The following is a 25926-nucleotide window of genomic DNA, read 5'->3' as shown; positions in this document are numbered from 1 at the left end:
ACAGAATGAATACTATCAGTGCTGGTAAGTTTAGTCTGTGTGCTACATGGACTGCATGGCTGTCAGAGAAAGGAGAGGCTGCTGAGAGCAGTCTCTTGCCAAGTTTCGGTTTTCTTTATCATCTCCAGTGCTTTTTGACATTGCAGCCAGGAAGTATCTTGCAAGAATGCCTGTTTATCCTCTTAAAGGCGTTAGTCTCTCTTATACTGTGGTAGGAACAGCCTGCTAGAGGCTTGGTGCTGTGACCTTCTCATGGTGCAGAGCAGTAGTTAAATCCTGAAGCGTTTCTAAAATCTTAGTGTGCTTCTTGTTCACTGGGTTAAGAACAATAAATAACCCCTGGGAACCCAACCTCAGTCTGAGGGACACCACAACAACTCAGGTCTCACATTTTGTTTCCTTCCTATTTCTCTTTCTTTGGCTAGTGGAAGTATCTCCCATGAAATTTATTGTGCAGCCATGTTTCTTTTTAACAGGCATCCGCGGTGTTATGTTAGCTAAGGATTGTTGATCTGAGAGATTGTTATGCAGACCATATCTTTTTCTAGAAGCTAGTGGAGGTGTCAAGTGTACCTTGACAGTGCCCAGATTATGTGGACAGTGCAAAGAGATGAATGTTGTTCTGTTGACTTCTGTAGGCTGCCAGAGAAGGAATATGAAGCAGGACAGTTCACCTGTAGTGAGCTCATACATCTGTGAGGAACCCCATGGAAATAACTAGCACCTCACACAACCTCTGGTCTCCTTGTTAGCTCAGTTAGCAGCAGTGCACTTTGCACTTGTTTCTGTTGACTTCACTCATGCTCTTCCTCTTTCTGCAGGCCAAGGTCAGCAGAAGAACATCACTGATTACTTCAGGATCTCTCAGACACAAGTAGGTGCTGGTGGGATGAAGAACTGTAGAAACAAAGAAAAGCTACTGGATCCCATCTTCACTGGACCTGATAATTCCTTCAGCAGTGTCTCCACTGTGATGGAGATCAGCAGCGATTCCTGCTCCCTTCTAGACGATGAGGACTTTGTACGAGCTCCCAGGGAAAGATCCAGAAAATGGCCTCTGTCCACTGCAGCTGCAGGCATTCACAAGCCAGAGCACGATTTGTGGGGTGAGCCTGAGAAGAAGCTAATGGTGCTTCATCGAGAACACAGCCAGATCAAGGAGGAACGCAGCCAAATCAAGCAGGAACTTGATGATATGGAAATCGAACCAGTCCCTGATGCACACTATGGACTCCTGGGGACTCGGAACTGGGAAGTGCCTCAGGCAAGTATTGATGAGCTGCCTGTTGAAGTCCTCAGGAACATCTTTGCTTTCCTACCAGTGACTGATCTGTATCAGAACCTGAGCCTGGTGTGTCGCTGCTGGAGGGACATAGTGAATGATCCACTGGTAAGGACTGCTGTGATACTGATTTGAGCCTGTCCATTATCCTACTGCTCTGTTCTGTCTTAGTCTTGTGGCTGCATGTATTGCTGTAGGAGAATCCATGCTGTGTCTGTCTCCGTTCCTTTAAATCCCTTTATTGTTCCCTAATGCCCATCCTTTCTTATGAGGTCTTTTGTCATTTTTTGGTCTTCTGGACCACAGTGGCATCTTCAGATGCTAACCTGTATCAGAAGATCAATATTGGGTAACTTCCCTTGATGCATTCTTCCCATACATGGAAAGAGAACATTCTGTAAGACTCCACAAAATCCCCCTTCACTGTTTCCCTTGCAGCCTTTTTTTCTGACAGGGATCATGCAGGAAATTCTGGCTGCTAGACTGGGCAGTGTCCTCTCGTGGCCAGTGTACGTCACTGTCTCCCAGCCTGCATGTGTGTGGCGTCTCTTGTAGTCAAACGGGTTTAGAGGAAAGGCCTTTAACTCTGTTTTTATGGAGCTTGGTTCATCTGCAGTCAAGGCCCTCACAGTACAAACAGTTGTGAACCCACTGGCCGTTGTTTTGGCCGCAGCGAGGATCTCTGCATTTCAATTAAAGGTGGCTCGGAGACAGCTGGCACCGCTAGACTTGCTCACTGTTCACACTGGAAGCCCTCAGCTTGTACGAAGAGGCTGTCTCAGCCTGACTCGAGTGGTGGAGGACTGATGGCAGCCCAAATTTTTGTGGGCGTTCAAGTTCTTGTTCGTGTCCTTCTGATAAATTTGCATGGGTAAGGCTGGACACAATGCAGGAGGTGTCCTGCACTCTGCTTTATCAGCACAGCGTGTGTCCTTTGAGCCTGAAGAGCTAGAGAAATGCATAGAAAATGCATGCATTGAACACTCAGTGTGTTCAAGTTCTCTCTCAAATCTGCTCTTTACTCCGTAACACAGCCTAAAAGGCAGTGTCCTGTCTGTTTTTGCCAAAGAAGTCCAAACAGCAGGCTGTGGGAGGGTAGGACTTCATGGACACAGGGATTTTAAGCACTCAGACCCCACTCAGAGCAGCTCTGTGCAATAGTGCTGAAAATATCCCCATTTCTTTAACACTTTGACATTTGAAACTGAAACAGCATCACCCTGTTCCCATCATTCTAGAAAAAACAGCCTTTTATAGACATGTTTGCAGGCTATGAGGAATGAGTCTTTCTCCCTTTCCTCTGTTTCCTCTTTCCTTCCCCATCTCCTGCTAGGTACATGTTTTCACCAAGCTACAGGGACTTTTCGAACTCTAGGTCTTCTTTGGAGGTCACGTTGATTAGCTTATTGCCATAAGAAACCTGTTTTCCAATGCTGTGAGATGAAAGATGGTGGTATGTGCTTCACATTCTAGTTCATTCCTTGGAAAAAGCTTTACCATCGGTACCTAATGAAGGAGGACACGGCCCTGCACAGAGTTAAACAGGTCTTGCAAGATTTCACCATAACAAAGGAGCAGGAAGGATGTGTGTTGGGGCTGATCAGGTGAGTCCACTTCAGCACTTGACTTTGTACCTGTAGATCCTCAGACCTTCCTTGCTTTGGGTCGTCTTCCGTTTTATCCTGTGAATTGCCAGGAGAGAACGGCTTTGTCTTCTAAACACATGGGAGACATACAGGAAGATGAGGAAGGAGAAATTATTTTAACAGTAGAAATCACTAGTAGGGTTCTAGAAATAGGTAAAAAACTTCCCCTTTCCTCTTCTTTGTTCTGTTTGGAGCACATGATCATAGAATCATTTAGGTTGGAAAAGACCTTTAAGGTCATAGAGTCCAACTGTTAACCTAACTCTGAGTCCACCAGTAAACCATGTACCTGAGTGCCACATCTATGCATCTTTTAAATACTTCCAGGGATGGTGACTCCACCACTCCCCTGGGCAGCCTGTTCCAATGCTTGACAACCCTCTCGGTGAAGAAATTTTTCCTAATATCCAATCTAAACCTCCCCTGGCACAACTTGAGGCCGTTTCCTCTTGTCCTGTCACTTGTTACTTGGGAGAAGAGACCGACCCCCACCTGGCTACAACCTCCTGTCAGGTAGTTGTAGGGAGCGATAAGGTCTCCTCTCAGCCTCCTTTTCTCCAGGCTAAACAACCCCAGTTCCCACAGCCGCTTCTCGTAGGATTTGTTCTCGAGACCCTTCACTGGCTTCGTTGCCCTTCTCTGGACACGCTCCAGCACCTCAACATCTTTCCTGTAATGAGGGGCCCAAAACTGAACACAGGATTCGAGGTGATGTACAAGTAGAGGATGAAATCTGGAGAAGATAAGATGGAAAGGGGATCTAATTGCTGTCTTCCCCTGCCTAATGAGGGGCTGTAGAGAGCATGATGCCAGACTCTTCTTGGAGGTGCGCAGTGAAAGGACAAGGGGCAATGGGCACATGTTCCAGCACAGGAAATTCAGTTAGATATTAGGAGAGTGGTCAAACAGTGGCCCAGAGAGGTGGGGAGTCTCCACCCTTGGAGATGCTCAAACCTCAACTGGACAAATGACCAAACCTTGAAGTTATCCCTGCTTTGACTAGTTGGCTTCCAAAGTCCCTTCTGGAGTTTCCATGATTTTGATAGCAAGTGAGAAGGGATGAATAAGTGAGGGAGAGGCTGCAAAGCCTCAGACAGGGGTAGCCTTGTACTAATGTCTGAGAAAATAGAGAAGCTGAACATGGACTGAGAAGAGGGGGCAGAAGAACAGTCTTGGCAGTGGCCTTTTGACTTGGATGGTGTTGCCTCTTGGAGGGCAGGGAGATGGTTGTTGCACCAAGGGAGGAAAGAGGCGAGGGGAGCCTGAGCAAGAGGGTGTCAGCAAGCAGCTGCTGGATTTGGAGGCTCAAAGGAAGGTTTTGGAGATGGACCTGTACGTCAGAGCACAGCCAGGTTGGCTACAGCGATTGAGAGAAGTTGCCAGGAGCTCAAAGACAAGTGTTAGATAACAAAATCAAAAAAGGATGGGCTGTCCTGTCGCTGCCTTCTGGCACCCGACAACAAGCTTGGGAGAAGAGGTTATACGGTTGCCTCCTGCAGGGTGGCTGTTCTAGAGACTCAGTTGAAGTGTCCCTTTTAGCATCCCTTTATGTTTCAGGATCTGTCATGTCAGCACTGCTTTTCCATCTCCTGATCAGCCAGGCTCAGCATCTCCAGGGTTTAGCTAAAACACGTGTATCTCGTGGAGGGTGTGAGATCTGAGCTCTTCCTCCTGGTCCCTCCCATCTCCACTGTATTTTCTTCTTTCCCTTTCCTGAAAGGCTGCTTTCCTGGACCCGCACTAATTTATCAGTCAGAGCTCAGCAACAAGCCAAAGCCCAAGACGGATCCCTGATGAAAGCAAGTGCTCTGTTCAGATCTGTGTAGTCTAGAGGACAATTTTGTATGGTGGTTAGATGGTGCAAATAGAAGAGTCAAACTGGGTTAAGAGCAAGGTATATCCATCTTCTGGAAGGAGACTTTGAGACAGCCAGAAGGAACTTGCAGACTAAGGGCTTGATGCAGCAAAGTGTTTAAGCACATGTCTGTGTAACAGAACAGGGAATTACTTGTCTAAATGCCTCTCGCCACAAAAATGGGTTGGAAATCCAAGTTCAGCACCTTGCAGCCTCATCGCTGAATGCATCTGGTCAGATCTGTGGGGCACACAGCAAGGCATGGTTAAACTTGCTGCAGCCTGACATTATTTACTTGGAGAGTAAACTCACTTGACAAGGCTTCTTTGCAAATGCTGCTGTTCCTGTTCTGCACAGGTGCGTGTCTGCCATACCCACTGGACGGAATGTAGATCCCAGCGCGGTTCTCCAGTGTTTGAAGAGTCATCACCTCTTCTCAAAGGCTGAAGTCTGCATTGTCAACAAACTGCCGCATTTACAGAGCAGGGCAGGGGTAGGTTTAACGGTTATTAACTGGTTTATTTAACAGGTTTAACAACTAGTGCTAGTGCTTTGAGGTCATATCTGCCCTCCTGCATCTAAAGGTTTTTCCCTTTGGGGTGTTATTTGGTACTGTTCTGGCTAACTGAAGGGGATTTAACTATTCATTATGGCATAAGCATTGTTTCAGTGTTGAAGCAGGGTTTTCCTGCTCCTAAAGGCTCAAAGCTTTTCGCTCACTCTTTCTTGTTGTTGCCTGTACCAGCCTGAGAACATGTGGGCCATAATTGCAGTCATGGTGCTTTTCTCTGATGGCGTCAGCGACATCCAAAAGCTGATGGCGTGTCTGCAGAGACCCTGCTCTACCCTCTCTGTTGTGGACGTGACTGAGACGCTTTACTGCATGGCGACGCTGCTGTATGCGATGCGAGACGGGAACATTGCAATCACTAACAGGTAAGGAGTGGGGAGATGCTTCCTGCCTGCCTGCCTCTTTCTAGCCATGGTGATGCGTAATACATACAGTGAATATATGCTCATGAGCACTTACATTGCTGTTGGTTAGGGCTCTCCAGTTCCTCAGTGTAGGCAGTTTGTCAGGAGCAGTGTGCACATCCCTAGCTTTTTGCAGGAACATTCAGGAGCATTGCCTTTAGATTTGCTTTAATTCCTAGACCATTTCATAGTCCGCTTGTTTTTCAGGAGGTAGTGTTCAAGAAAAATAATTTTTTTCAGAAACAAAAGCAGGTTTTAAAGTGGCTATAGAAACTTCCTGATTAGAAATAGGTACTTAACAGCTGCAACAATTTAATGTGGTTGTTACCTTCCTGAGACCAGTTACATACTTCACTCCTCTTAAATGATACTTCAAGTCCTGTGGGCTCCCACTGCATGTGCATAGCAATCCATCCTGTGCCTTTTGTTCACAGCAGTGCCTGGTAATGCAGGTAAGAGTCCACAGGTTACTTCAGAATTGCAGTGAGGATGAGATAAGGATTAAGGACATGTGTACATTCTTCTTATGAGAAGACTGGAAAGGAACTGCACTGGAAAATTAATCTAGAGCCAGAAAGAAGATGGTTCTGTAAGCTGCCCTCTGTGAGGTATAGTCCAGCACGTGTTAGACACAGGAGAAGGGTTCATCCTCTGCTTACTCAACCATGGGCCATGTGCTCAGGCTATTGACCAGGGGAATCAGGATGCTTGTTTGGCCTGTTAGTGATTGATAATTGCTGGCCACCTGCTGAAGATGTGGCAAACAGAGGGTGTTGCTTGCCAGCAATGAGAGGTCACGGCCAAAGTCACACATGTCCCATCTCCATCTCTTGAACAATCTAGACTAGGAGAAATAAGAATGACCACATCTCTTCTGCCATTATCTCTTCAAACCACACAAGGTTTGTAATTTAGAGCATAAGGAGGAAACATGTCCTCAAGGAACTGTCTGGTACCTATTTGCAGCTCCTAGAGCAACTACTGAGTCTGAGCATGCAGGTCATCTAATGTGACACACGAAGTCTGTCCTGGAGCGTGGCCCGGGTTGGCAGCTGTTAGGTCACAGGAGCAAAGCTGCACTAAAAGAGGTAAAACCACAGTGTGTCAACTCTGATGTACAATGGAAGTTAATTTTAAACCAGCTGTGGCTGGCATAATTAAAGCCACAGAGCTGCTGTGCTCCTCTCTTTGCAGTAACAAAGCACCATGAAGTATTGTCAGAGCTAACACACTTGTATAAAATCATCATAAGACAGTTGATGAAACTGGTTCACTTTAGAGGCCTAAACTAGCCCCAAATTCTCTTTCGGACTCCCCCAGACTCTGTTGCTAATAGTGGTTCAGGAGAGCAAAAGGATCCTGTGGACTCTGATCCCAGGTCATGTTTGCATGGCAGACCCTGAAACACAAACCTAGCAGGAGTGAGGGAGAGGTCACAGACAGAGCTGTCCCCGTGGTGCCTTTGCAGTCACTTCTCGAGGTAGAACTAACTGCGCTTTAAAATATTAATATTGTCTCCTGCAACTCCCTGAGCGCCTGGGGCTTTGTGCATCGTTCTGTTGGAAGTATTCAAGATACTGGCTGTCTTTTAGGTGGCTGCAGATGTTTAATTTGTTATTAATGATTTCTCAATGATAGTTTCTCTGTTTTCCTTTCTACCAGGATCCATTACAATATTTTCTACTGCTTGTATTTGATGGAAAATGCTTCTGTAACTATGCAGACAGTAGAAGAGGAAGCACGGGCTTCACACTGCAATCAAGACTTATGGTTTGGGTAATGCTATTATAGGTGATCCGAGCAACGCACCTAAGTACGCAGGGCCCTGGTGGAGTGCTGAACCTTGGAGGGGGAGCAAACATTTCATGGCAGGGGGTGGTTGACAAGAATCTGAGATTCATAAGGATTAGTACAAAACCTTATTCTGCTGCTTGCCATCTTCTCCCCGAATTCTCAGAGGAAAACCGGAATCAGGCCTTAAATCTGTAAAAATTGAATTACCAACTGACTGAATTTAAAAGTCATTATTCACTGATGGGTCTATGTATTGGTGCAACACAGTTCTGTGCATTCCAGTGTGACGGCCACTGAAATTTCACAGAGCCCAAATCACCCCAAAATACCTTCCCACATCACCGCTCTGCCTATGGATAAGGAGCTCTGGAAGGAGAGGATTGTGTCTGCTTTAATTTTAACAGCGTGTTCCTCTTGAAACGCAAGCTGCAGCCAGCAAAAATGGGGGTTGGCTTGCTGGTGACGTTACTGTAGCGCAAATAAAGTGGCTGTTCATTTATGAACGCTGCTTTCTGTGCATGGGAGGAAATGAGATACCAGCTGCAGGATATTGAGATATGGCCTCTGTTTTCTGGATCCTGTTGGGTAACTGTTACGTACTAACTGTTATATATATATAGCTGTTATAAATTAGCATTGGTTGGTAGCTTGCTGCTACTGGGACAGAAAGGAGTGAAACGCTTTCCTGGCCTGTGGAGATCCAGGCTTGGTTTCCCTTCTGCTGCAGTTAGCCTGGGTTAAGTCATGTAGTCTCCTTGTCCTTACGTACAGAAGGGGAACAGTAGTGTTTTCATCCATCACAGAGGTCTAGCAAAGATAAATCCGGTAAAATCACCAATGATCCAAGGTACAACAGTGAGAGAGGTCATAACAAAAAAAATAAATGAAAGGTAAACAGATGTTGGGTTTCAGTGCTTCTTGTTTTCCTAGCCCTTTCATTCTACCCCTCCATTTGAAGTCTTTCTCTAAGCAGATTTTGCTTGTTCGGTTATAGTTGCGTCCTGGGGGCAGCCATCTAACTGCCAGCTGTGAAATGTCAAGGACACTTAAACAAGGCTTTCCACCCTTATGCATGGTATCGGGGAGGACCCTGTGCGAAGAGATGGCTCACACTCTTGGCTGATTACAGGTTTCAGACCTTTATGAATAAAACAATTGCACTCCAGCCAGAAGCACTGAATGCCTTTCTTAATGTTAATCAAAGCTCTTAGCTCCCCTGAGAGGCAGGGATAATTGATCTGTCCTACATGCTGAGAAATCGGAGAGCAATTTAAGGTACATGCTCTCGAAAGCAACAAAACACCCCAAACCCAAATCGCTGTTTGTTTCCAATAAGCCTAAGGAGCCAGGGTGCCAAATTCATTTTTAAAGCATGGCATAGGGCCCTTGAGAAGACTGTCTCCTATGTAACCTTCCCCAAGATTTACTTTTTATTTTTGCTATCTCAAATCTTTTCTTATTCCCTGCTTTTCTCATTTGCACAATAACCAAGTTGCTCTAGTGCCACCTTCCTGCTTGTGGGATGGGATCAATCATTCATTGGTTTCCTTCTGCTGTTAGTTGATTTGTTTGTTTTATGTGGGAGGATTTATTTTCTTAATTCCTTTCACTCTCTTTTTTTTCTGGTTTTGGTAGCTGTCCTGAAGTAAAGCTGACCCATGAACAGCAAAAGATTTTGAATCACAAAATTGAGCGTGGTCAAGTAGTGAAAATTATGGCATTTGCAGGTAAGAGCCAAAAATTATGTTGTAAGAATGAATGCCTAACCTCTAATTCTGCTTCTTCTTTCCCTGCTTCTTCTGTCCAAAGAACTGTGTGGATGCCAGGGGGATCAACCTTACTTTTATTCAATACAAAAATTCAGAGCAAGCTTTTGCAGAGAAACAGGAATGGGAAGCATGGTGGTTACTCCCATGCAAGCTGGGTAAATGTCATATTTGGACATGGTACCGAAACTGAGTGTTTGGGTGCTGCCAGTGACTGCCCAGAGAGGCTTGTCAGGGAACCTGGGAGAGGAGAAGCAACTCTCCATGTGTTGCTTAGCCACATGCTGAGCCTGTTTCTCAGTGTTATTGCCACAGGCCACTAGACGGAGTCACTCTTACTTGTTTAGGTTTAGCATCCCTGTAGGAGCAACACAAGCCAAGAAAACCTCTGCACTTGCACACTGTTTTGTAAAGGGGAATTGCGTAAAATCGAGGGAGCCTATTTAAAAAGAAAAGGAAAAGTAAATAATCTCCCTCCACTTGCAGAGAGTTTCCTTTAAAGATGCCACACTGGGGGATCGGACCTAATGCATGCTCTCTGCCGGAACAGACTTGCAAAAGGGCATGTACGGCTAAGCACCACAGTACAGAAACCAGTAATTGTGGTTTCTTATGTCTGTACAAAGTCACCGTGTCCAAGTGACAGAAAAGGGAATGTTCCTGAACTCTGAAAGGTTACGTGTAACCACAAGAAGGCAGGGCAGAAAAAGAGCTTGAGCAACCACTGGCAAAAAGCTTAAAAGACTCATAATTCTTCTTCAAACGTGTTAGCTAACTGCAGTGTAAAGGATGCCTTAGAGTGAATGATGCAGTGGCAGAAAAGCTAAATGAGTTTCTGCACCTGTGTTCCTTCTAGAGGGTCTTGGAAAGGATCAGCCTCAGGACACCTGGCCTCCAGCCAGGGTCAGCCCACCACACCAGGCAAAATGGTAAAAGATCCTCATGGTCCTCATGGGTGAATAGTTGGTTAAAAGCTAGGAGGCAAAAGTAGGAGCAGATGGTCAGTTTTCTGCACGGGGACTGGTAACCACTGGACTCCTGCAGAGATCTGTGCTGGGACCTGGTTTGTCCAACATTCACAAGTCATCTGGGAGGAGTGGGAACAGCAAGGTGGCAAAGTTTGCTGACACTATGTCATCGTTGAGGATATGAAAAGGGGCAAAGAAGGAAATGTGCAGAGCCCTTCCTCTCTCAGGTTTCTGTTGTGATTGATCGGTACTCCATGAGTGAAGCAACTTTGCCATGACGCTGCTATCCTGCAGCAAACTGGAGTAAAGGAGAGCAGCATTAGTGGCAGATCTTACAAAGAAATGAGCTCATGAATCATTCAACAGAGCAATTTTAACATTTCATTTACAAAGCTGTCTTTCAAGAGAACCAGTACCTTCACATATGCTCAGACTTCTAGAATATTGGGTGATAAAATGTTTGGGGTTTTTTTAAAAGCTTTTAGGCTGCAGACTGTAATTTTTCAAAGCTGCTTTGCTCCACAGCTTCTGCTGATTTCAGTTGAGTCAGTGAATAAATTCGCATTAGCTGCAAATAGTCCTGCTGTGCAGTTAGGACAGCAGGAGTGGGAAGGTAAAGCTGATGAGAGGTGTGTGGATTCATTCATTCCTGACTCTGAATGCTTTATTGTTTACTTTCTTCTGTTTTTCAGGTACAGGAAAGACCTCAACCTTGGTCAAGTACGCTGAGAAGTTTGCTGATATGAATTTCCTTTATGTGACGTTTAACAAAGCTGTTGCAGAGAGGGGAAAAAGTGTCTTCCCCAGAAACGTTACGTGCAAGACTTTCCATTCGTTAGCATTTGGAAGTGTCGGCAAACTGTGAGTGGGGATGTTAGATTCCTTTGTTGAAGGCCAGTCGGGAAAAGACATGGCAGGAAAGGAAAGTCTGGTTTTGAAGTAAGCCTCCAGGATTTAAGGAAGCAAAAATAATGGGGGAAATTACTTCTTTCACCTGCTTCAAGCCAGACTGTGATATATGGTTTCCGAATTCTTTCAGATTGGATGTGCCAGTGATCTTAGCATCTGCGTGAGCCTGGGGAAAAAGACTCATTGCCCTGCTGTGGCACAGACTGTACCGTCATAAGCCCTATTGCTGTTCTGGGGGCTGTTTCATCCTGCCTGTGTTTATAGCCAAGGAGCACTTCGCAGGGAGATAGAAGGCCACTGAGAATGGCTTTTTGCCATTTCCCATTTACTCTTCAGTGGTACAATCAGTCTAAATGCTGCTTTTCTTTAGCAGAGGAGGGGTTTTCTTAACCCGAGTTGTTCTAATGGTACAGTTTCTGGCCAATTATGTTGGCATATCTAAACCGCAGACAGAAGGGAAAATGAGCCACGTCCTGGAAGAATAGGGGAATCCTCTTACCTGGCTCTGAAAACAATCTGTAACTGCAGGGGTGAATGATGGGAATATCTCTCTGGCTTGACTTTTCATCTATAAAATCTATGAAATGAACAAGTTTGTGCTTCCACCAGGATAAATTGTGCAGATTTCAAAGATAGTCCATTACTAGGTCTAAGTAGGTGTATAAAACAGAGCTTCTGCAAGTGTTGGTGTGCAACAGAAGCAAAAGTGAACTTGCTTTTCCAGTAGGCTTTTCATGTGTGTTTCAACATGTCTCTCTTATTTTTTGTCATCTGTGGCACAGCTATAAAGAAAAAGGCAAGTTGAACTTCTCCAAGATGTCAGTTTACTCCATCAGTTCCCTTATCCGGAACCACAAGGGACAGTCTCTATTCATAAGAGGGAAAACAGTCTCACAGACCCTTGAAAAATTTTTTGCCTCTTCAGATGCAGAGATCTGTGAAGAGCACACTCCTATTTGGTTCAAAAATACTCATGGCGAGAGAAAACTTGTCAGTCAAAGAGAAAAAGAAGTGAGTATCTGAGATGAAGCAAGACTTTGGCTGCAAGGTTTAGAAGGGGCTGTAGTTATCCCACATCTCCCATAGTTCATGGGTATTTGTGCTTCAGCTGTAAGAACTGACTGTCAAAATATATTTTTCCTCTGGTGACAAATCCAAAGGAACTGGGGCCTGTTTCCTCTCCCTGTTCGCACAGATGGTTTCTAGAGAGGAGACTATCACTGTCTCTGCTCAGTGCAGATGTTTCTTCCCTACAAGGAAAAGACCGAAGAGATTGCATGTATTTTTATGAGTGCCTGAAAGGCGTTGTGATATTACATGTAAAGACAATAAACATTTTTGTAGTCATTTTGATACACAGAGCCAAACCCCAAAATTCTCATTTAGAGTCCAGACATCTTAGCAACACTTAAAGGGTAGCACTGACATTGCAAACAATGTGGGCTGGAGTTGTGGAGATAATTAGCCTTTCTGCTCCACATTGATCACATACTGTCCTAATAGCTGAGGCAAAGAAATGTTCTTTTCAGGGGGCTGCATTTGGAAAAGACCGTGCTGAGGAGAAGTAGTTACCTGGTGGTGACACAGAAGAGAAATAGGAGGAGAAAGGCTTCAGAGAAGCCTTTCAAGATCTGCTGTGTCTGGACTGTTTTTCTGCTCAATGCAATCTATCCAGACCCTTCCGTTTTCTCTTTCTAGATCAATGTGGAAGAGGCAAAAGAGATATGGCGCAACATGAAGAAGCTGGATGAAGACGTAGAGAAGAAATACAAGATAACTTCTGATGGTAAGAGAGTATGGATGTCAAATGCCTTCAGATAAAGAGCTGTAGTAGAAAACTAAATGGATTCATACTCCTTTCTTCTGGCTGTGCACCAGGGATGAGCATCAAAAAGTATAGAATTCCTGTTCTAGCACAAGCTCACCAGGGAGCTCAAAACAGGCCCAAAGGCTGGAAGTTTGTTCATTTTTCCTGTTTGGCCTCAGAAAATGGTGGAACTATTCAGATGTGTGTGATTGGCAGCAAAATCATAGAAATAATGGGCGAGAAAGTGGGTGAATGAGGGCTAACAGGAAGTGTTTGTTCCTTGCTGCTGCCGGCGCGTCCTTTCTTCTTGCTTCTTAGCATGTGTGCATATAGTGCCAGAGGTAGCTCGTGTTGGGGAAAACCTTCTTCCTTGTCATTTTCTTTGTGCATGAGTTTTGGAGTTTTGGAGTCATCAGCATAGCTGCCTTCCTCCAGTGCAGTCAGGAAGTTTGGGTTTTGGGTTTTTTTTAATCTTTCATACAGCCAAGGGAGACAGAGCAACATCTGGGAGCAACAGAGATTTTTGCAACCTCTACAAATGTCATGCAAATTCCAAGCAAGAAGTTGGGCCAGAAACTTTTTTTTTCAAAAGGGACTTGTTTTAAAGATCATGGTGTTTTATGATGAGAAAATTATCCTCTCACTGACATGCCTTGTTCTTTCTCTCAGGGTATTTGAAGCTTTGGCAGCTCAGCAAGCCTCAGCTCTCAGGATATGATGCCATTTTTGTTGATGAAGCACAGGATTGCACTCCAGGTGAGTGGTGACAGGGAACAGAGTTGCAACCTTCCTAAGCACTTTACAGAGAGGATGTTCGTGTGCTCAGGGGTGCGTGAGAAGTAACACAATTTTAAAAAATTCTGCCCCTCAGCTGTGACATTATAACTGACCTTTTGTTTGGTCACCGATCCTTGCAAATTCGGTAAGGCAGCTTGTAAGCAGGCTACAAGAGTTCATGTGCATCAGCTTGAGGGGTTGCTTTCGGTTGCTTTGGGCATCCAGACATGACGTCCAGACCCTTTTGCTATTGCTTTGCTGCTAACAGAGAAAAACAGAACACCAGCATAGCCAAGGACGTGGTTTATTATAAGAGGGGCGAGACATTAAATGGTTCAGCTATCAGAACAGCAGAGCTGCTCCATCCCACCCCGGCACTGGGTGCACATCTTGCTGGTTCCTTGCACCACCCTGGGGATTCCTGAGTCACATAGCAGAAAGCTGCTGGCTTTCTTTGCTGGGGGTATGGGGAGTATCTCTGTTGCAAAGCAAGTTGAATCAGTTCTGTGAAAGGATCTAAGTGAACTAAACTGTGTGCTGAGGAGCAAAAGAATGGGGGCAGAAGAAGGTCTGGTCTTTGCAGCAGCAGATACTAAATCAGCTGAAAGGCTTCTTCAGACCATCTCCCACCTGTACTCACTGGAGACCTGGTCTTGTTAAGGGTTTGGCTGTACTTTAGCAACTGCATGCCATGCAAGCAGTTGCTCTGCCAGCATCACTGAGAACTTGCGCAGGCTTGGTCAAAGTGGACCAAAGGGCTTGCAGAGGTGTGCATTGATTCACTGTGCACACGTGCAGTGCATCCAGGTCACTGGGGATGTGTGGTGGATTTGTGGGATTAAGATGCTATGCAGCTCCAGTCCAGGAAAAATACCATTTGACTAAAATAGTGGAGAATGTTTGTAGAGCTCCCAGTCAGCTGCATGCTTCCCTTTGCTTCTCCTCAACCTGCTGTCTTCTGCAGCTGTGGTGACTCCTTCTTAAATGCTGCGAGTCATCAGGCAAGAGATCTTGCCTCTGTACAGGCAAGAGATTTTGTACAGTTCACTCTTGGTTTATGAGCAGGCTCCCCCTTAATGCTCCAATGTTTTCCTGCAGCCATCGTGGATATTGTGCTGTCACAGACATGTGGCATAATCCTCGTAGGAGACCCTCACCAGCAGATCTATACCTTCCGAGGTGCTGTCAATACCCTCTACTCAATGCCTCACACCCACGTCTACTACCTCACCCAGGTAAGATGAGGGTCTGCTGCTGTCCTTGCCTGGACAGATCCCTAATGCAGTGGAAAATGTTTCAGATCCTTCTTCAGAAGGCATCTAACAACCAGACTTCTTGAGTTTGTCACCGTGGAGTGTTTGCATTGCCTGAATTAGTGCCATGCTTTGCTGTTGACACTCTGTGCTGCAGAGCTCCTTTGTGCCTCTTAGTGAAGTGATCCCATCACTAGGAAGGCTATGTGGCTTGAAAAATGGGTACTGGGGTAGAGACCTTAGTGTATGGCTTATTTCAAGGAGAGCCTTTCTTTTCTGGGTTAGTTCTCAGCTCCAGCTGAGTGGGCAGAGGCAGATACCCTCCTTGCTCAGTCAGTTAGGACTGTGCGTCCCATGCAGAGAGATGAAGGAGTTAGGAGCAAGGAGATGAATTTTGTTCTGGCAGTGACCTCCTTGAAATAAAACCACATTGATTAAGGAGGACATATTTGCTGGCTGTACCCGTGATCTTTTTTTGTGGCTCTGTACAAACTCCAGCATTGCTACCTTTGTCCCACCACTGCCCCTTTGTCCGTGATATCTCCTGCCCTGTTTGTCGGCCAAGGGCATAATTTTCTTGAGCAGCTTCAGCTGATCTGAGTTTGCCCTGGAAGAGAGCTCCCACCTTCTTTCAGCACAAGTGATGCTTGTGTCTCTAGGCTGGATTACCTAACCTGCTACTGTGCCAGCTGAAAACTTACCCTGATTAGTTTTTTGGCCTGATTAGCCACATGGCTACACAATTCTCACAGCTAATATAAGGGAGGAACTACGCCTTTAGGAATCTTTGCAGAATGAATCAGCTTAAACCAGCAATACAAGCTGCAGTGCAACCAGCTTCTAAGCCAGAATAGCCACCAAAATACCCATCCATCTGAGCTGCCTTTTCCCCCTTGCACCGTGCTAGACTTGCCAAGGGGCAGGAGCCAGGGACAGGCACCTGACTCCTTTCCCACCACCTCTAGCCCCTATCCTCCTGCAGGACAGATGTGACATGTCACATTAACTTAGTGGGTAAGAGTCTTGGCAGTGGCAGGTGTTGGGGTGGAGAGGCTGGAAACCATGTTTTGCCCTGTATGATAGTCCCATCTCACAGCAGAGTTCCTATTGCCTTGGGTATAAGAGTGACCAGGATTTCCAGGAATAGTCTGGGAGAGGATTTGGGTGCTTTTTCTAAGAGAAACATTGTCCAGAAGGTTGGTGGGAATTGTATAGTTCCATATATAGTAATACTTTTGTGGGTTCTAACAAGTTCCTCTTCTTTTCCTGCTGTTTCCTTCATTTTTCCACATAGAGTTTCAGATTTGGTCCTGAAATAGCTTACGTTGGAGCAACCATTCTGGATGTCTGCAAGAGGATCAGGAATAAGACATTAGTGGGTGGAAACCAAAAGGGTAAGAAGTGTCGGTGCATCTCTCGGCTCAGTCAGCTCTGTTCAGTGACTGGGAGTTACAGAGCTACTGCATAATAAAACAAAGCATCTCAGGATTAATCCTGATTTATGAAGATCTTTGGGTTTAGACACCTGCTTTCTAACTGCCCTGGCTAACTGGGAATTTCTTCATGCAGGCGATGTGAGAGGCAGCATGAAAGGGAAGATAACAATGTTATCGCGAAGCAATTTTAACGTGTTTGAGGATGCTGTGAAACTTACTGGAAGAGAGAGACTGATTAAAATACACGTGATTGGGGTAAGGGGAAATTGCCAATGTGTCTTTCACATCCCAACCTCAAGTCCCCAAGCCTGTTAGCACTTGTAGCAGAGACACCTACGTGTGGCTTGAAATAGGTGTGGCTGATCTGCTGTCTGCAGCACCCAGGTTTAAAACTAATATTCAAGGAAAAAGCAGCAATCTGTTGTGGCTGGGGAAAGAGTTATTTAGAGCAGCTGTTCTCAAATCTGTGCAGGCGAGGCTCCCTTTTTAGGCTCGCGTGTCTCTTTTTTTATCAGGTTCAGATAGGACTGCAGCAGCTCCAGTCTGCTGGAGGAGGCTGGGGCAGGGGAAGAGTGATATATGGCTGTAACAAGTCGCTGCAATAGTATTTGCATTAGATGGAGTGCTGCTGACTGTCTTCGGCCACGGCAGTGGCACAGTGTTCCTGCATTAGGGAAATAAAAATCAGCTGTAATTGCAGGGTGAGTGTAAAAAGTAGTGAAAGGCAGTTGGCTGTGCCCTGAGAGAATAAATATTTTTCAAGCTCTCTTGAGAGACAAAGACAACGGTTGAAGCTGAAGATGTCCTTTGGGCTTGTAGATGCCACAGAGGGCTGTGCTGTGCTCTGCTTATTACTAATTTCCAATCCTGTGATGGTCTGGTCCCTGTCTCGATACACCCAGGGAAATTGGTGCACCAGCATTTTTGGTGAGGGAAACAGGGATTTTCAGCAATGCTGAATGTTAACCCCTCGAGGGAGCAACACTTCTGACGTTTGCACTGAATTTTCATTTGCAAAAAGCACCCATGTAGCTGAAGAAGGAGAGTATGTGTGTATGCACATCTGCAGAAATTCATGTGCTTGAATTGCAGGGAGGTTTTAATAAGGCTCCACATTTTAAAAGCCTCAGAGGAAACATTAGTCTTCAAACTCTGAATCATCAATACCCATGATTTAATTTGAGATCTTGTTCTGCACCCAGAAATGTAGAAGCACGTGAACAGTTGTCCTAGTGCTGAATATGTTTGAGGAAGAGCCTGGTCTTTTGAATTTTAAGCTGATATTTTAATTTCTTTTTTGCACTGGGAAACTGAATATTACAATGGAATGAATGTTTGAACTGTCTGCCCAGTACCAAAATCCTCGTCTGCCTTTGCAGTTTGAAATAAGTCTAAGTTCAGACTGATGCTTCTTTTGATAGAACAAAACAAACTGATTTTGGAAGCAAGGGGGGAAGATACTTTCTAAAAATAAAAATTGTCAAAGCAAAGCCTTTTGTTTCAGTTTACATACAGTCAGTTTAGCAAGGTTATCTTCATTGTGGTGGCCCACCACTTCAGGAAAGAGGATGCAGTTGTGCCTGGAGCTGGCTTTCCCACGAAACAGCATGGAGTCAATAGGCCAGCAGCATTTATGGTACAACAGACTTTTAAAGTTTGTTTTAACAAAGCAATATGCAGCTATTAAAAGCTAAAAAGGCCAAAAACTGAACCTTTTTTTTTGTTTACAAATGAGAGAACATTATATAAATAATTTTTTTTCTTTGAAAAGCCTTTGAATATAAAATTCTGCCATAGCTCTGTTATAATGCCCATCAGATAATGTCCTGTTCTCTTCTTGCTGTCCATCTGTCTGTCTGCAGTGGGCTGGATCATTGCCTTTTGAACTGCTTTTGATTGTGCTATGACTCCAGGCATTTCAGGAAACCAGCTCTGCATCTTCAGCACGTTTCCCTTACTCCCTCCCTCTTAACACCAATAACCACTGGGCCCTGCTAGCTTATCTAGAAACTCTAGACAGGTCCTTTACTCCTGCATATTAAGACAATTTGTTGTTTGTTTTAGGGGCTTGCCCGTTTTGGCCTGAGCAGAATTTATGATATTTGGAAGCTCAGTCAACCTGCAGATGAACGGAAAAAATGTGAGTATGTCCTTACCCTTCTTTCTGTGTGTGATCCTCCCTACAGTGGCATGGGTTTTTTAGATTTTGCTGTGATGATGGAAAGTAGCATGCTTCTTGGTGTTTTATTTTATATTTCCTCATGAAGTTATCTGTTGAAAATGGACTTCTCAATGGCAGTGTCATGGGCTGTGCTATTTTGGCTGCTTGAGTGGCTGGTGTTAATAGCAGAAATGCCAAAACTGTGGGGCCTGTGTCATGCAGGTCTCCCCAGCTTTCGACTGCGATGCCTCACCTTGAGAGCGAGAGCCCAGTAAACTCATAGATTGGGATTTTTTCCCTATGTTTTCTGATTTGACTTCATTTTTCATTTGTCTTAGGCTTTTCCTGTTTTGTTTCGTTTTTGAACCTGGTGTGTTGAATCCTCTATCACATGCTTTCTTTTCACAGGTGGATATCAATTAGGAAATAAATAATTCATTTAAAAACTCTTGGCAGCAGTAGGCAATTATTGTTATATACAGGGCACAGAGACAAAGGACTTGCTGAGCTGCTGCGAGTGATTGATTGTATGAGTGTTGTTACTGGTTCTTTGGAGGGTGAGCTACCAGGAAAACTCCTTGCCATCCAGGTAAAAAGACGGCATGATGCAGATTGGAAGGGCCCTGGGGCTGTCTCTGCCCTGAGCTCCTGCTCCAGCCACTCTGAAGTCACATTAGAGTCTTTTCCTTTCAATTTCCAAATATCTCTGGGGACAAAGGTTGTGCAGACTTTATAGGACACATGCTCTAGAAATGAGTAAGCTCAGTGAATGTTTGTCAGCCGCTCTCTCCTGAGCTCCTTAAACTTCTGTACCCTTCATAGTACACCAGCGCTGTATCTCAAAGTGATGTTGTTTTGTGAAACTACCTGCTCTGATGAGAGCATTGAGGTTTGATAGTGTTTTGTATCGGTAAAGAGAAAATCCTGAGCGAAAACCACCCGTCACGGAGTGAGGAGTGCATCCCAAGCCCCTGCATCCCACAGCAGCAGTCCATCCACTGCCCCACACTTGCCTTCCCTAATACTTACTCTGAAATTTTATTAGAATTTAAAAATGCCATTATACGTGTCTGTCAAATAAACTCATGTCATCTGCTACTTTCTTTTCAGCAAACCTTGTTATAAATGACTCCTTTATCAGAAAATGGGAAGAAACTCAGGGCTTCCTCGGTTTAAGGGAGTATGCAGAGCATGTAGATGACAAAGACCTGGAAGTGAAGATTGCAATAGTGGAGAAGTACAAAGAGCGGATCCCTGAGCTGGTGCAGAGTATTGAGAGCAGCCATGTGTCACAAGAAGCCATGGCAGGTAAAGTCAAACTGTGTTGTTGACAGAGGAGCAAATTCAGGTCTTTTTTTTCAATCCAGCTTCAGTGCTGAATCCACTTCATTCTGCAAAAAGGCTAAGCTTGGGTCAAGTCACTCTTTTAGGAACAAAGGAAGGTGAACAGTAGCTTTTGGAGTACATCTGGGACTCCAGGCGGAGTTCGGGGCAATAAATCTGCCACCAGAGGATTGCTTGATGTGACTTTGCTAGGGGCAAATAAACCTTTGGACACAATATTTCCTCCAGCTGGAAAGCCCTAGGACTCTGTCCTGCTTTTGGGGATTCCTGTTGGAGTTACCCTGCAACTTGCTGCCTAAAATTTGGGGAGGGGACGAAGCAATTGAGTAAAAAAAGTCATCAAATAAAGAGCATTCCTGTTTGGGAGCTGGGGCTGGGGCTCAGGCTGCTGTCAGCCAGGCATTTTCCTTGGTAAGGAAGTTGTCTTCAGCAGTCTAGATTCCCAATAGAGGTGCTTTGCTTCTGATTTATATCCTGGAAGAAGTGAAATGAATGCAGAATGAAATAATTTCATTTGACTTGGCGCCTCGTGAAATGAAAAGTACCATTATTGCTGCGGTGACCTTTTTTCCTTCTTGTTCCCAACGTGTGCTGGTTACAGATTACCTAATAGGTACTGTCCATCAAGCCAAAGGCCTGGAGTTTGATACGGTGCTGATTGCAGATGACTTTGTGCAAGTACCACATCTTAATGGCGATCACCAGAGAACTAGCTTCAATATCGGTAAGGAAACAGTTGTGTTTGGTACCCATCCTGATCTGAAAGTGGGAAAGCAAAGCATGCTGCTGGCGTTTGTCATGTGAGCCTGTGCTTCTCAGCATTGTCAAGTGCCACTGGCTGTCCTAGTGATTATTGATTTTGTAGTTTCCTTCACAGCAAGATAAGGGCAGGGGAGTATTCCTGCAGTCGAGCTTGTAGCCATCTAGCAACAGAGAAAGACCAACTCCACACTTGGGAAAGACACTACTTTGCTTAGGTGCATGCTTTGGAAGAGCTGATCTCTTCCCAGTGAGCAGAAAGGAGCTTGCACAGTGAAGCTAGAGACTGAGAAACTCCTCCAGTGCCAACTCTGTGCCCAGGAGGTGGGAAAATACATAGCAGTGAGCTGCTTCTCCAGGCATGTAGAGTCCTGCCTTTGCCTGGAGGGAGGAACATGGAACGAGGCAGGAGCTATTGGTGGTATCGGGAACTGCACAGCAAATGCAGGAGAGTGAGTGCTGCACAGCTGTGCTGCTCTGCAAGTTCATGCTCTCCCAGAGAAACACTGAGCGTCCTTCCAGAAATACTAGTTGAAACATTAGAAGAACAGCAGAGCTGTTCGTCCTTGTTCCCTAAAGCTATTGATGATCTTTCCTCCAACCTAGGCATGTATCCTGAGGATGAATGGAACCTGCTTTATGTAGCAGTGACACGCGCAAAGAAGTATTTGCTAATGTCGAAGTCCCTGGAAAACCTTTTAGCATTGGCTGGGGTAAGTGAAATCTTTCCAAGGTAAGCAGATCCTCAAGCGGGGCACTCTAGGGCCCTGATACCTGCACTTCATAGCACGCTGCACCAAAGCAAGCCATCACCATGTGCGATCTGACTGAGCAGCGCTGCCTGTGAACTGCAGCAGTTCCTCAGCTGACGTGTGAGCGCTCCAGAGGCAGAGCAGACGGCTGGGGAGGGCAAACTCCCAGGCACACCCTTGTCTCCCAGTCTTGTTAGGATTTGGAGTCTTGAGGCAGCTCTGCAAGTGATGATGTCTCAGGCAGAATGGGCTGCTGCTCCCAATTTAAGGAATTGCCAAGAGAGTCAGCACCCGCTACCCATAAAATCTGCACATCTCTGATTATTGTGTTTGGAGGGGGTGTATGTACTAGAAGAGCATAAAAGAGGATTATCATAAGATTCACCCTGATCCTAAGATTCATGCTGAGCGTGGACTATGCCGTGGCTTTTGCTGGCATAGACCAGAATAGCTGAGGTCACATTTTTTCCTCGGTTCACGCTGCCCTGCACCGTGGTTTCAATAGCAAGGCACAAGGTTGCAGCATTTTTTTTCACAGTCCTTGCATTTGGGTGTTGTCTTCCACAGATCCTGACTTCGTGTCTCACGTAGGTTCCCTTTTCTCTGTCTGCAGTGGTTGCTAGCTCTTTCTTCACTTCCTTCCTCACAAGCTGCTGCTGGCTTCTGCTTGATTTCTGTTGTCACCAGGGGTTTGGGATTTTTTTGTTTTGTTTTATAAAAAACCATCATGTTGCGAGTCACTTCCCAGGGGGTTAAAAAAAAAAAAGAAACAACCTGTTCCAGTACCTCAGCTCCCTCTTGAGCATTGTTCCCTTTTTTCTTGTTTCTTAGGAGCGTTTCCTTCGGGTGGAGCTGATGAGTGAGGCTGCAAAGGACGGGGCCCCCATCGCTTGTTCTATGCCACTGTGTACAGAAACACTGCAGTCCAGCTCCAGGCTGGTTGTGAGGAAGCTCCCTTTGACTCACGTACGTCCCCTCCCCGGGCCTTTGAGATCAAGTTTCTGAATCGGGAGCCTTCACGAGCTGCTCCGGCCACTTGCAGGGCTGCTGTGCACTGGGACAGTTCTGAGCTATTGCACTGGGGAGGGACAACCTGAGTGCTAAGCTTTAGTGGAAGCGACCAGGGAAAGTCCGGTAGCTGGATCTCATGCCCACAGCTCCCCGGCCCTTTACTTCTGTTCGCAACCCCAGCTCATAACTCAGGGTGACTTCCCAACTGCATGATTGGGGGTGGTGTTGCAGTTCCCATGGATCCACTCAAGTCTTAACCTCTCTTCTGAGACTAATTGTGGTCTCAGGTGGGGCTGGTTTGGGGGTTTTGTTGTGTCAGATCCCATATCTGACTCTTAGAGCCTCTGCCAAGGTCATCGAACATCGTCTGAGGCTAGCAGAGCACCCCTCACCCCTGCCAGCCAGCTGGAAGTGACAGTCTGACTTTTGGGACCAGTTTTGGCCACTTTCTGGCTCTGGGGTTCATCCATGCCCAGAAGGTGCGGTGAAGGCCAAGTTTCCCTAGCGCTGGGATCTGCAAGCATGCAGTAAATCTGGTGGAGCTCCATGTCCACGACAAGAGATAGCAGATGGCTCCAAGCCATCAGCAGGGGACATGAGCACTGAGACAAGCAAAGCCTTGTCCTTCACCAGCAAAGGCCTACACAGGGACATTTTGGTTGTTGCAGCTATTAAACAAGATAAAGGATTTCCTTGCAAGGGAGGTGGCAGGAGATGCTTCGGGCACGTGGTTGATCTCTTCCCTGGATGTGAGGGGGTTGCGTCCGAGGTTGGAAGCCTTCCTCCAGCCATCCTCTTCTCTCAAATCTCCTCTCTTTCCCCCACAGAGCAATGGCAGCAAGGATGCAGGTGGCTACCTTTGCCACACTTGCACGCGGCACCGCTTTGGCTCTCTGACACCACTCACCTTTTTCCCAGCGCTTCAGGAACAGCCCGTGCAGCTCTAATGAAGCCCTCCAGCTCCCCAGAGCCCTAATTGTGGCCCCGAGCCATCCTGGGTGCAGGACAAGACCTGTTGTCACATCCCAGCTCCAAAATCAGGCGGATGTTGGAGCAGGATTTCAGACCAACTCGAAGAGGAACCCTCCAGGCTCTCTGCAAGGAGATGTGAGACCTTTTCTCCAGCCCTGCCTTGCCCTCCAAGAGCTGGTCAGCATGGCCTGCACTGCATCACTGCACAGAAGAATATGCACTATATAAGCTGTATCGGACAGGATGGCTTTTTTTTTTTTTTTTTTTTTTTTTTTTGAGCATTACTCCTCTGTTACCTCTGTCACCAGGAAAACACCTCCAGTGACCAAACTGCCAGGATATCCTTGCCTATTGCATTACGTCATGCCTTGGTGAAATCCCTCTGAGCCACCAGAAGAAGAGGAAATGCGATGCTGAAAAGTACCCAAAGGAAAACTTTATTCCTAGAAAATGGACTTTTTACTATCAGCTCTGGGAGGAAGTCATTAGTCTTTCCCAGCTGAATTAATTTTCCTTACTTGCAGCCAAGGGGTTTCCCAGGCTCTGTTTCCCTTCTCCCTACAGGAGACCATAAGGGAAGAAGAGAGGCAGCATCTGAAGAACTGCTTTGGTTTGGTTTCAGTCTTAACTCAGAGACAAACTGGAGAGTGCTTTTAATCCTAAAATTAAATTTGTAACAAAAAAAAAAAAGAAGAAAGCCTTAATGCTTTCTTTTTTCTCTTCCCTTCTGTTAAGAAGTCATCTTGAGTTGCATTTATTTACCAGCCATCACAGTAGCAGTGGTGCAAGCAGTGGTGCTCTTGTAAATCAGGTGGTGGCTTACGCTCTCCACTTGAAGACACCATTGCTCATTGTATCAGAGCCTGTGTTATGTGGAGATCAAAACCAAAACCAATTTCAGAAGAGATCTGCTCTTGGACATGGGCCCAGAGCTGTAAGCCATGCCTGCTGGAGGAAACTCGTGCATCCTGTTGATTTCCATGGTTATTCATTGAATAGTAACTGCTTTGCTGGCTCTCCTTTCACTTTCGAAGCACTAACTTCAAAAGGCTTTTACCTCTTCTGCCCACCTAAGTGCAGGCAGTTCACCCAGGACTTGGATGTTGGAGGTGACCGCAAAGCTCAGCGCAGATGTTGGACCAGGTACCTCCAGCGATTCCTTCCAGCCTCACCTGTTTTCCAGCCGTCCTGTGGTACGCTGTGGAGAGGCAGCGCCATTGCTGGAGGGTTTGGTCTGTCACGCATCCGACGTGCTGCTTCCTCCAGCTCTGACGGTCCGGAGCAGTGGCACAAACAGGAGGACAAGATGCAGTGGTGAGGAAAGGACGTGGAAATTAAGTTGCTAGATACCTACTGCATTCCAGCTGACTGCTGAAAACCCTTTTGCCATCCAGCTGAGCCAAATGAGTGATGGCAGCTGCCACCTTGCCCTCACCCTTTGCCCTAGAGCATGGCACCACTGGTGGCCGGTGAGCCCTTGCTGCTGTGGAGATGGATTTCACCCCAACCCAGCTCACGTCTGTCCCCGGTGTCCTCCCCACCATCACGGCTGCCGAGACGCCCGACCAGACAAAAAAATCAACTGCTGTGTATGCATTATTTTACATACAATATATACACTTTTATACATAAAATGGCACAAGTATAAAGCTGCCCATTCTGTAGCAAGGGGGAAATGAGGGGATAACAACTGATGATGGATGAAGGGAAAACATGTAAAGGAAAATATCTCCTAGGTTGTGTTACTGCCTTCAGTCATTGATAGTGTCTATAGTGAAATCGTTCCTGCTTGTGGTCCCCTGCAAGCGGCCGGAGCCGGTGGGCACCTGGAGTCGGTGCCGAAAGTGCCTCCGAAGGATCCCTGAGCTGCGTACGAGGGCTGACCCCTGTGACCGTGGCGGGTGGGCACCAGCACTCTTCGCTGCGGTTGCGGGTTCACTGGTGCATGGCTGCAAGAGAGCAGGAATGGGGTGAGGATGTGGCAGAGGGATGCTTAGCTGGGTGCCTCTCTCTCTTCCACGAGCAGTGGGTTTTGGGGTCTCTCTGGGTTTTGGGGCAATTTGGGGGAAAAGCAGCTCTAGGGAAGGGGCTAGCATCCAGCTGGCCCAGTTCTGGCCTTGTTCCTGACCAGGGGATGGGCGCTACTTGGGGCAGGGTAGCCCAGCTTCACCCCTGACACCCCAACCCTACCCCCTGCACCCCAAACACCCTCCGCTGGGGCAGGCACCTTCACTCCCCGCTGACCACCAGCACCTGCAGGTCCACCTCCGCCGAATTCTGGCTCCTGACGCAGGACGTCCCCCGCCTCCGCACCACCCGGGGTGCTGGTGGGGTTCACCCCCCCACCATTCAGCCGCACAGATGGGACACCCACACACCTTTGGGTGCTGGAGTCGTCTCATCCACAGGAGTCACTTGTTCAGGTCGGAAAGAGCAGCTGCGTGTCCCCGGGGTGAGGA

At 46.3% G+C, this 25926-nt stretch overlaps 1 protein-coding gene across 8 annotated transcripts in view; it reads left to right on the top strand.

Annotated features, from left to right (window-relative positions):
* The window catches only part of FBH1 (F-box DNA helicase 1), a 29348-nt gene extending 4338 nt beyond the window's left edge, over positions 1-25010 (top strand). For 7 of the 8 annotated variants that reach the window (XM_075024557.1, XM_075024556.1, XM_075024553.1 and 4 more), the window contains 19 exons: positions 822-1390; positions 2756-2886; positions 5141-5276; positions 5529-5719; positions 7421-7534; positions 9188-9279; positions 10979-11147; positions 11978-12206; positions 12894-12981; positions 13672-13758; positions 14878-15014; positions 16327-16426; positions 16602-16723; positions 18533-18608; positions 19740-19937; positions 20575-20697; positions 21339-21445; positions 22316-22450; positions 23323-25010. In XM_075024557.1, coding sequence (XP_074880658.1) covers positions 822-1390; positions 2756-2886; positions 5141-5276; positions 5529-5719; positions 7421-7534; positions 9188-9279; positions 10979-11147; positions 11978-12206; positions 12894-12981; positions 13672-13758; positions 14878-15014; positions 16327-16426; positions 16602-16723; positions 18533-18608; positions 19740-19937; positions 20575-20697; positions 21339-21445; positions 22316-22450; positions 23323-23442 — 2924 coding nt within the window. In that variant the 3' untranslated portion in view covers positions 23443-25010. The remainder of the gene's footprint in view (positions 1-821; positions 1391-2755; positions 2887-5140; positions 5277-5528; positions 5720-7420; positions 7535-9187; positions 9280-10978; positions 11148-11977; positions 12207-12893; positions 12982-13671; positions 13759-14877; positions 15015-16326; positions 16427-16601; positions 16724-18532; positions 18609-19739; positions 19938-20574; positions 20698-21338; positions 21446-22315; positions 22451-23322) is intronic. The other variant, XM_075024559.1, reaches the window with a different exon arrangement.
* Positions 25011-25926: the final 916 nt, after the last annotated feature.

This window comes from Buteo buteo, chromosome 4 (genome assembly GCF_964188355.1).
Source record: "Buteo buteo chromosome 4, bButBut1.hap1.1, whole genome shotgun sequence".
Lineage (NCBI taxonomy): Eukaryota > Metazoa > Chordata > Aves > Accipitriformes > Accipitridae > Buteo > Buteo buteo.
Note: the sequence above shows the minus strand (reverse complement) of the source record. Positions and strands in the feature narration are given on the sequence as shown.